The following is a 9831-nucleotide window of genomic DNA, read 5'->3' as shown; positions in this document are numbered from 1 at the left end:
CCCCGCTGTAACGTTCTCCTCGCCGCAGGGCATGCTCCTTGAGGACAAGGCCGCCAGGAAACCTTCCCTGAACCCCAAGACCAGGCCGCGGGCCTTTCTCCAACGGCACCCTGGGCTGCCCCTGCCCCTGCCCCGTTGCAGCCGGGACCTTCCTTATTGAGGTCTGCCCCACAGCGTCCCCACCCCTCCCGGGCTGGGTCCTGATGCCAGGGACTGGCCTGAGCCCCTCTGCGTCTGGTACAGGAGCTGGCCCACACAGTGCCCGGAGTGGGGTATTGAGTGAGGGAAGAGCCCCTTGTCCCTCTCTCTCTGATTTTCTGCCACTTGTTGAGGGACCACCAGCCTTTCTTGGCCAGGCCAGCACCCCACCAGCCACCCCACAGTGGGAGCCATTCTGGTTAGATTGGGCATGGGAGAGCCCCTCCATCCTGGTCGCCCTGGGGACGGGTGTGGAAAGGGGAGGGGACAGAGTCTGAAGGCCCATTCTGTCCATTCTGTCCATTGTGACCTACCCTGACCTCACAAGCATCATCCTTCCCACTGCCAGGTGTGAGAGGTTGGGGGGGAGACTCACCTGGCCCGGAGCCCCCAATGAGCCGCCTCTCCCCAACCCCCCCAAAACACAAGGGGGAGCACAAAGGCCACGCTCTCCCCCGTGGTTCAGACAGGTGGGTCAGGACAGGAGCGGGGTTCCTGGAAGGGCTAGATGAAGGGGCTGGGAGGAGGGTGGACATGGATGATCTGCCCTCACCTGCTGGTTCCACCTGTCGGGGCCAGGGGTTGCTCTTCCCGGGACAAGGACCGAAGTGCGACAGTCGCTAGTTCTGTGCCCATGCCCGCTGGAGGGAAAGGTAGCCGTCCCACTTGCCCCGGATCTGCATCTCAGAGAACCCCCAACCGTCTCATCCACGAGAAGTCCCCATACTTGCTCCAACATGCCTACAACCCTGTGGACTGGTGAGCGCCTCTCCTACCTCAGCCCTGCCCCCCCACGCCCACCCAGACTTCTTGGGCTGCTGACCGATGCCCTTCCCTGCTGGCCCAGGTACCCCTGGGGACAGGAAGCCTTTGAGAAGGCCAAGAGCGAAAACAAGCCCATTTTCCTCTCAGGTAACTTAAACACTTTCCCTGGGATTCGGGGAGAGGCATGGGAGCTGGGGCAGGACCTTCTGGGTCTCAGGGTCCCCCAGCAAACCAGAGCTCAGGGCCTCTTGGGCCCTGCTGGGCCCCGTGACGCGTCCTCCCATTGCTGCCCGGACCCCATCCAGTGGGGTACTCCACCTGCCACTGGTGCCACATGATGGAGGAGGAGTCTTTTGAGAACGAGGAGATCGGCCGCCTGCTCAGCGAGGATTTCATCTGCGTGATGGTAGACAGGGAGGAGCGGCCGGACGTGGACAAGGTGTACATGACCTTCGTGCAGGCAAGTGCCCTCCCATAGGAGTTGTGGAGTGGGGTGGGGTGCCAATGCGGGGCACGCTCACCCCTCGCCCTCTCTCTGCCAGGCCACCAGCAGTGGGGGCGGCTGGCCCATGAGTGTGTGGCTGACTCCCAGCCTCCAGCCCTTTGTGGGGGGCACCTACTTCCCCCCTGAGGATGGTCTGACCCGAGTTGGCTTCCGCACAGTGTTGCTGCGAATACGGGAGCAGGTGGGTATGCGGGTATGGGGGGCATGGGGCGTGGGGATGCGGAGCCCTGCCCGTGCTGACCGCAGGCCTGCTCGGCCTCTTGCAGTGGAAACAGAACAAGAACACCCTGCTGGAGAACAGCCAGCGGGTCACGGCGGCCCTGCTGGCCCGCTCCGAGATCAGCATGGGCGACCGGCAGCTGCCGCCCTCCGCTGCCACCATGAACAGCCGCTGCTTCCAGCAGCTGGACGAGGGCTACGACGAGGAGTACGGTGGCTTCGCTGAGGCCCCTAAGTTCCCCACGCCTGGTCAGTGCTCCCCGCCTGGCTACTTACTTCCTCCTGATTCTTGTTCTGGTCACTCACCTTCTTCTTCCTGACTGCCCAGGGGGCCGCCTCGCCCTCGGCTCGTTGGTGGCCTTCTGGTCCATCTGCCAGTTGTCAGTGAAGACCTGATGTCTGTGTATGGATGGGCTCAGCAGTGCCCGCCTGGCCCTGGCCCTGTGGCTGTGACCTGGCCTATAACGTCTTGGGCTTTGGTCTCGTCAGTAGAAGAGCCATGGTAGTGTCGTGATGACCCACTGGGTTGCCAACTGCGAGGTCGGGAGAAAGATGAGGCTGTCTACTCCCATAAAGAGTGAGAGCAGCCGTTCCCCACCTATGGGTTGTGATCCCTTTGGGGGTCGAATGACCCTTTCACAGGGGTTGCCCGATTCATCACAGTAGCAAAATGACAGTGATGAAGTAGCAACGAAAATTACTTTTATGGTTGGGGCGTCACCACAACATGAGGAACTGCATGAAAGGGTCGCAGCATGAGGAAGGTGGAGAACCGCTGTGCTAGATTCTCAGAAACTTGTCACCGTGAGTCAGTATTTACTTGACGGTGGCAGAGAGTTAGGGTTGGTCAGTCACCTCCTGATCCTTTGCTGACCAATTCCCTTTTGACTTCTGGCTGGGGCAGCAACCTGGCCTCGGGGTTAGCCACTCACTTCCTGACCCTCTCAGAGCTCCTAGTCCCGGCCTGGCCAGAGGCCCCAAATTCTCTCACCTGTGTGTTCTCGGCCCGGCAGTGATCCTGAGCTTCCTGTTCTCCTACTGGCTCAGCCATCGACTGACTCAGGACGGCCCTCGGGCCCAGCACATGGCCTTGCATACCCTGAAAATGATGGCCAATGGGGGCATCCGGGACCACGTGGGGCAGGTGAAGAGGGCCAGGCATTCCCAGGAGGGGGGCACCAGGAGGCAAGGGGATGGGGACAGAAGCTGGCATCAGCCCCGTGTCCCACCTGGCACAGGGCTTTCACCGCTACTCCACGGACCGCCAGTGGCACGTCCCCCACTTTGAGAAGATGCTCTACGACCAGGCCCAACTGGCTGTGGCCTACTCCCAGGCCTTCCAGGTGACCCCTGGCTCACCGCCGAGCCAAGCCACCGTTCCCCAGCCTGTCCCCTCCCCAGGCCTTTCCTGTGACTCCTCTTATTAAGCAATGTCAACTCGGAATTTGCTCCCCGACTCCACCCATGAATCAGGCTCCCGGCCCTGACCTTTCTGAGAGAGCAGACCCTAGGCCCATGTGTCAGGCCCCCTCCCTGACTTCTGTCCACCCTCCTTCCTCCCACTCAGATCTCTGGTGATGAAATCTACGCTGATGTGGCCAGAGGCATCCTGCAGTATGTGTCCCGGAGCCTAAGTCACCGGGTGCGTGTCCACCAGAGGCAGGTGGGCCTGGCTGTGGGAGGGATTACCCATCTTAGGGCTGGGGCCAGCCAACTCTCCCCTCCTCCCAGTCTGGAGGCTTCTACAGCGCGGAGGATGCAGACTCGGCCCCCGAGCGGGGCATGCGGCTCAAAGAGGGTGCCTTCTACGTGTGGACGGTCAAAGAGGTCCAGCAGCTGCTCCCTGAGCCCGTGCAGGGTGCCACCGAGCCACTGACCGCGGGCCAGCTCCTCATGAAGCACTATGGGCTCACAGAGGCCGGCAACATCAACCCCAATCAGGTGAGGGATGGTGGGGACACGGCCGGGCCCCCGGAAGCCGGCAGGTGCATGGACTCTCTGAGACCAGGCTGTTCTCTCCAGGACCCCAAGGGGGAGCTGCAGGGCCAGAACGTGCTGACCGTCCGATACTCGCAGGAGCTGACGGCTGCCCGCTTTGGCTTGGACGTGGAGGCCGTGCAGACCTTGCTCAGTTCAGGGCTGGAGAAGCTCTTCCAGGCCCGGAAACATCGGCCAAAGCCGCACCTGGACTCCAAGATGCTGGCTGCCTGGAACGGTGGGGTGGCCGGGTCCCAGGCCTGATTGTAGTTACCAAGCTCCTGGGGTGTGCCAGACACCTGCTAAGGGGTCCCCAGAAGCCTCACTTGGAGGAGTCAGCTCAGGACAGACTCCTGAGGGTTTCTGGGTTTCTGGGTTTCTGGGATTGTTACAGTAGTCGTCCTGGGAGAGGCTGGTGGGTTTCAGCCGCTGGCCTTTTGCTTAGCCGTCGAACACGTCACGGCTGTGCCACCAGGGCGCCTCGGCTAATGGTCGCTCCTCCTCTATTGGGTGTGCTAGCCCTAATGTACAGACGTGCATACTGGGGCGTAGAGGGTTTCAATGAGGAGCAGGAGGGCTGGGAGCCGCTTGAGCGCCTGATACAGGTGTAGACCCTGGGCCCCGCTGCCCCAGAGCAGTGTTGGGACTGGCAGACATCTGGGGTGTCTGTACATGCCAGCTGCCCACGACCTCTGGTCTCCCCTCCCTCCAGGGCTGATGGTGTCGGGCTATGCGGTGACTGGGGCTGTCCTGGGCATGGAGAAGTTCATCAACTGTGCCATCAGTGGGGCCAAGTTCCTAAAGCGGCACATGTTTGACGTGGCCAGCGGCCGCCTGATGCGGACCTGCTACGCGGGGTCTGGGAGCACGGTGGAGCACAGGTGTGAGTCGGGCAGGCTTGGGGGGTGGGGAGCTGCCTCTGCCCCTGCCCCTGCCCTCTACTTCCTGAAGCCTCTAGTCCTGTCTCTGCCGGGAGCTTGTCCCCTTCCTGGGTTTGTGGGCTCCCCGCCCCAGAAATTGGCGCATGGCTTCCACCTGGGAGTTAAGTGAAGTCAAGCATGTCAAGCGCCCCAGAGCCCCGCCGCCCACCCGCCCCTGCCCCCCATCTGCTCTCAGTACTCCCAATGTCCCACTCCGCAGCAACTCGCCCAGCTGGGGTTTCCTGGAGGACTATGCCTTCGTGGTGCGGGGCCTGCTCGACCTATATGAGGCCTCCCAGGAGAGTGCGTGGCTCGAGTGGGCGCTGAGGCTGCAGGACACGCAGGACAGGCTCTTCTGGGATTCGCGGGGTGGTGGCTACTTCTGCAGCGAGGCCGAGCTGGAGGCTGGCTTGCCCCTGCGCCTCAAAGACGGTCAGTGGGGGGTGCATGGAGAGGGAGGCTGCACTGAGCAGCGAATGCAAGTGCATGTAGTGGTGAAGAGCAAGCGGTGGGGGTGGGGGTGGGGTGGGGCTGGGCCGTCCTGGGTTCCCTTCCCACCTCCACCATTTACCACGGGGCTGACTTGGGCTTAGTCCCCCTGCGCCCCTGGTTCTCAGCTTCTTCATAGACCAACGTGGGGCTGGCATCACGCTATCCAGCTGGGCGAGGGAAGGTGACTGCATCCGTGTGTACACTCCACACCGTAACCGGCACGGTCTGTGTGTCTCAGAGCCAGCCTGGTGTGGGCTCTGCCCTCAGGAAGCGTACCGTGTAGTTGGGAACACTGCTAGTGCACAGGAAAGCTTCATGCAAAAATGCCCAAAATATGGCCCCATAGAGCTGGGCGAGCCCCCTGGCTTCCCTCGGGGGCACTTAGGCACCGCCCGGTGTGTCTTTACTTGGCTGTTGCAAGTGGCCACTCCTCCTCCTCCAGGGGAAGCCACTAGGACCCAAACTCTCTGTCCACTGCTATGTCCCCGGGGTCTGGTGCAATCTTGATACATGTATATTAGCTGCTCAAGGGGATAAAGGACCTGGCGAGGAACAGCAGAGTGGCCGACTCAGATGGAAGGAAGTCCAGGAAGACCTGGGGCAGGTGGCCCGTAGCTTGAGTATTGACAGGCAGGAAGGAGAGTCCTGGTGGAGGGGACAGTGTATGAGAGGCCCAAGGGGCAGAGAGCCTGCGTCCTGCAGGACAAAGGGGTGTGGCGTCGAGGTGGACAGGGCCGGTGGACCACAATAAGGACTGGACAGCTCTGAGTGCTCTAAGGGGGCCGTGGCCCCATTTGGTGTCGATTCAAGGTCACTCTGTCGCTGGGGTTGCTGGGGAAGAGATGGGAGCAGGGGAAATGGGGAGAAGCTGGTGAGGAGGCCGTTACTGGTGTCCAGCCTGGGCAGGTGTTCGAGAGCTGACCAGGGTAGATGTATTGACGGGAGAGGCGGCCAGCTTTGGGTCCATGCTGCGGCAGACCCAGCAGGACTTGTGGATGGGTTAGAAGTGGAGGGACATGGGTGATGCCCCTTCTGGCTTGAGTATCCCCAACATGGGGGGATGGAGGTGTCAGCAGAGGGATGAGGCGTTCTAGGGCAGGGCGGGGGGTGGATCACCAGTTCTACCCAGGACCAGTGGAGCTAGGCGCCGGTGAGAGAAGCACATCAATAACAGGTGGGGCTGGTGTTCACCTCTCAGGCCCAGGGGAGCCACGGGGGCTGGGACTTCTCTGGAAGGCCATCCCCCCACCCCCACCCAGTGGTTCCCACCGTCACTCCCCACCCCCCATCCCACAGACCAGGACGGCGCAGAGCCCAGCGCTAACTCCGTATCAGCGCACAACCTGCTCCGGCTGCACGGCTTCACGGGTCACAAGGACTGGTTGGACAAGTGTGTGTGCCTGCTCACCGCCTTCTCAGACCGCATGCGCCGCGTCCCTGTGGCGCTGCCCGAGATGGTCAGGGCCCTCTCCGTCCACCAGCAGACCCTCAAACAGGTGGGGTGGAGTGAGGGCGTGAGGGTTGGGACCCTCAGGCGACAGGGCAGTTGGAGTTGCTCTGGAGATGTGAGAAGGGATGGGTGGGGGTCCCAGGGCTGCCTGCCCCCAGCCCCAAGAGCTCTGGTGTAAGCAGCTGTGGCAGGTGTGGGGCCATCTGCCAGTGTGTGTGTGCTTGTGTGTCAGAGGCAGGCTCCCTGGGTCAGCCTGGGAGGTGCTCAGCAGGTATGTGCATGGAGGACGGCAGCCACCCGCCTGTCCCTGGGCTCCCAGAGTGTGGCGGCTGGGAGCGTGGATTCTGTGTGTGCCTCTGTGTACCAGTGTACCTGGGCCTGTGTGTGGGCATCTTTGTGCATGTCCCTACGTGTGGTGTTGCTGGGGGCGAGGACTCTGAGAATGTCTGTGTTTGTCGGTATGCCTGCCTTTCTGGGGATGTGCTCATGAGTGTTTGTCTCTGTGTGTGTCCAATTTCACGATCGTTGGCTTGTATTTGAATGTTTGTATATGGGTGTTGGGCCCCGTGTGTGGTCGGCGCTGGTCTGTGTGAGATCTGCCACTCTGTGGGACTTTGCACCGCTGCTCTGTTTGGCTCCTTGGCCATGGGCCTCCAAGTCTCTATGTTTACCAGTGTTCTGGGCCTGCTAACCTTGAGGTCAGCGGTTCAAACCCACCAGCCACTCCTTGGGAGAAAGATGAGGCTTTCTACCCCTGTAAAGAGTTACAGTCTTGGAAACCCACAGGGGCAGTTCTACTGTCTTACAGGGCCGCTATGAGTTGGAATCAACTCAAAGGCAGTGAGTTTGGTTTGTAGTTTTTTGGTGGTGCTGCCAGGAGCCCTGGTGGCTTAGTTGGGCCACTAACCGGAAAGTTGACAGTTCAAAACCACCAGCTGCACCTCAGGAGAAAGATGAGGCTTTCTACCTCCCTAAGGATTTACAGGGGCCATCTTTGTGAGTTATAATTGACAAGATGGCCGTAAGTTTGGCTTTGAAGTTTTTCAGAGGCACTGTCGGAGAAGCCTTGGACTGATAACCGAAAGGTCGGCGGTTCAAACCCACCGGCTGCTCGGAGTGAGAAAGAGGCAGCAATCTACTCCCATAAAGATTTGGAGGCTTGGAAACCTGATGAATCAGAATCACCTCAATGGTGGTGGTCTCTGGTTTTGGGGGGGTGTGGGTGTCTACTACTCTAAGGGACATCGCCCCTGTGTCCTCCTGTGCATGCGCCACCTGCCCAGCACTGAGTCTGACGGACCCTATCGGCAGCTGGCCTGCAGGATACCGAGAGGAGTCCCTAGTCCTCCTCCTCCCCAGGCCTCCTTCCTTGAACTCTGACATCTCCACTCCAGACTTTGGGGACCCCATTTAGAGAGGAAAGGGCAGGAGCTGAAAGTCCTGTAGGGTTGAGGGAGGGTGGGGGATGGACCCACAGTCGACCCTCAGACACTGTGACCTCTTGTTCCGGCCAGATTGTGATCTGTGGAGACCCCCAGGCCAAGGACACCAAGGCTCTGTTGCAGTGTGTCCACTCTGTCTACGTCCCTAACAAGGTGTGTCCTGAGCCTGCCACCACCCTCTGCCCCTCCCGGCCAGCCTCCTCCCTCCCAGGTCCCCACAGTTCCTTCTCTAGCTCTTCCGGAGGAAGGGGAGAGACAGCCCACCAGTGAACCCCGATGGGGTCCCTGCATTGCTGCCCTGACCACCTCTGTGCTGCCCTAGGTGCTGATCCTGGCCGATGGCGACCCTTCGAGCTTCATATCCCGCCAGCTGCCCTTCCTGAGCACCCTGCAGCAGCAGGAGAACCAGGCCACGGCCTACGTGTGCGAGAACCAGGCCTACTCCGTGCCCATCACCGACCCCTGTGAGCTGCGCAAACTGCTGCTCCAGTGACCATCCCAACCTCCGCCTGCTGAGGTGGAAGATGCTGCTTCCCAACTGACCAGAGACTAGCGCCTGCTGGGCGCAGGCCTCCTCAGCCACCCTCGCTGCCACCCCCACGGGTAGTCATGTCCCCTGGAATAAACCTCATAGTGTCCCAAGGTGAGCTCCGGACTCAGCCTGGCTTGTGAGGGGAGGGGGCCCTACTTCCCACCTGGCAAGCAGCAGCCTTTCTCTGGGAGCCCCTCTGCGCTCCCCCGTTCCGGAGTCACCAAGCTGATCCTGCCCCCTCCTGTGAGCACTGCAGCAGGGTGGAAACTCAGAGGTTGGGGACCCAAAAGGAGCCAAAGCTTTGCTTGGCAGAGTGGCAGCATCTGCTTATGCCCCGGTCGGTGCCTTGTAGGAATAAGGCATTGCTTTTGGGAGACCCACCCAACCCGCAGCCTCACCCCGTCGGACCCGGGGTCTCCCTGCCGGGGGCTGTGTTATCCATCCCCCTGCTTGCATGCAAGGGGCAGAGGTGGCTCAGGCAAGTGGGTCAGGCTGGAGGTCCTGCCTGGCTCTGGGTCAGTGCAGGGAGAGGCTCATGAGTCTGTCCTTGGCACCCAGATCTTTGTAGACCCCCCCCAAAAAAAAAACAGCTTGGGGGAGGGAACTGGGAAGCGTGAGAATAGGGCCAACGGGCAGGAAAGAGGAGGAGCCACCCCAGGGACCATGGAGCCTGGGCACTGCCACACCCCCAAAGCCACGCGGCACAGAGAAGCCAGAAGAGACCATTGGGGACAAGGAGGCCACTGCTTGTGGGGAGCAAGCAGTAGCTATGGGGCTGCACGGAACCGTGCCACGGCCTGCAGGGAGCCACTATCACCCCTCTGCACAGTCACACATACCACCAATGATCACTGGGACGGAGCTCAGCTCTCAGGGCAGCTGGACCTTCGGCAAGCTCCGTGGCCCATCTGGAGGGGATTAAGGCTCTGGCCAACAAGGTCAGCTGGCCCTTTTCTGGCTGTAGCCCTCATGGCCTTGCCAGGAAGGCAGAGGGCTGGGAGCACACGCCTGGCCCGGGACAGGGTGCTGCGGGGAGGGAGGGGCGGGACACGGAAGCACAGGTGGCCCTTTTGGCAGCCTCAGTCCTGGCTTTGGGACAGTCTGGCCGTTGTTCACAAAGCCATTTGGCTGCTGTAGCCTCACCGGCCTTCATGAACAGTCGAGGCTCAGAGAGGGTAAGAGACTGGCCTGGAGCTTCTCAGCACATCTTGTTCTTTCGGGTGGCCTTCCAGGTCAGCAGAGTTACCTCTCCCCCTGGGTGGCCCAGCCCTGCCACAAAGGAGGGTGCACTGTCCCTTCCACACCGCCCTCCTTCCCCACACTCTTCTTTC

General features: G+C 61.2%; 1 protein-coding gene across 2 annotated transcripts; it reads left to right on the top strand.

The window, feature by feature from the left end:
* The first annotated feature begins 82 nt into the window (after positions 1-82).
* Positions 83-8601, top strand: SPATA20 (spermatogenesis associated 20). Of its 2 annotated transcripts, none has more exons than XM_045299877.1 (16): positions 83-161; positions 778-957; positions 1046-1110; positions 1269-1423; positions 1506-1649; positions 1735-1936; positions 2701-2831; positions 2926-3030; positions 3255-3329; positions 3419-3628; positions 3710-3902; positions 4377-4545; positions 4805-5016; positions 6373-6572; positions 8041-8121; positions 8291-8601. In XM_045299877.1, the coding sequence occupies exons 2-16, from the start codon at positions 833-835 to the stop codon at positions 8459-8461; spliced, it is 2238 nt and encodes a 745-aa protein (XP_045155812.1). In that variant the 5' UTR covers positions 83-161; positions 778-832; the 3' UTR covers positions 8462-8601. The 2 variants fall into 2 exon arrangements, with proteins under 2 accessions (XP_045155812.1, XP_030744077.1); XM_030888217.2 differs by lacking the exon at positions 83-161 and adding an exon at positions 590-668.
* The last annotated feature ends 1230 nt before the right edge of the window (positions 8602-9831 follow it).

The sequence above is a fragment of the Echinops telfairi genome, unplaced genomic scaffold, assembly GCF_000313985.2.
Source record: "Echinops telfairi isolate 266 unplaced genomic scaffold, ASM31398v2 ScPeMD7_7458;HRSCAF=8496, whole genome shotgun sequence".
Lineage (NCBI taxonomy): Eukaryota > Metazoa > Chordata > Mammalia > Afrosoricida > Tenrecidae > Echinops > Echinops telfairi.
This window is presented reverse-complemented; position numbering and strand designations above follow the sequence as displayed.

What these genes read in the sequence shown, in the direction of transcription:
- SPATA20 (XM_030888217.2), top strand. Translation starts at nt 592, where the DNA reads ATGAGCCGCCTCTCCCCAACCCCCCCAAAACACAAGGGGGAGCACAAA. An exon ending in TGCTGCGAATACGGGAGCAG is followed by an intron (nt 1,650 to 1,734) that starts GTGGGTATGCGG and finishes GGCCTCTTGCAG; the next exon opens with TGGAAACAGAACAAGAACAC. An exon ending in CCCTAAGTTCCCCACGCCTG is followed by an intron (nt 1,937 to 2,700) that starts GTCAGTGCTCCC and finishes TCGGCCCGGCAG; the next exon opens with TGATCCTGAGCTTCCTGTTC.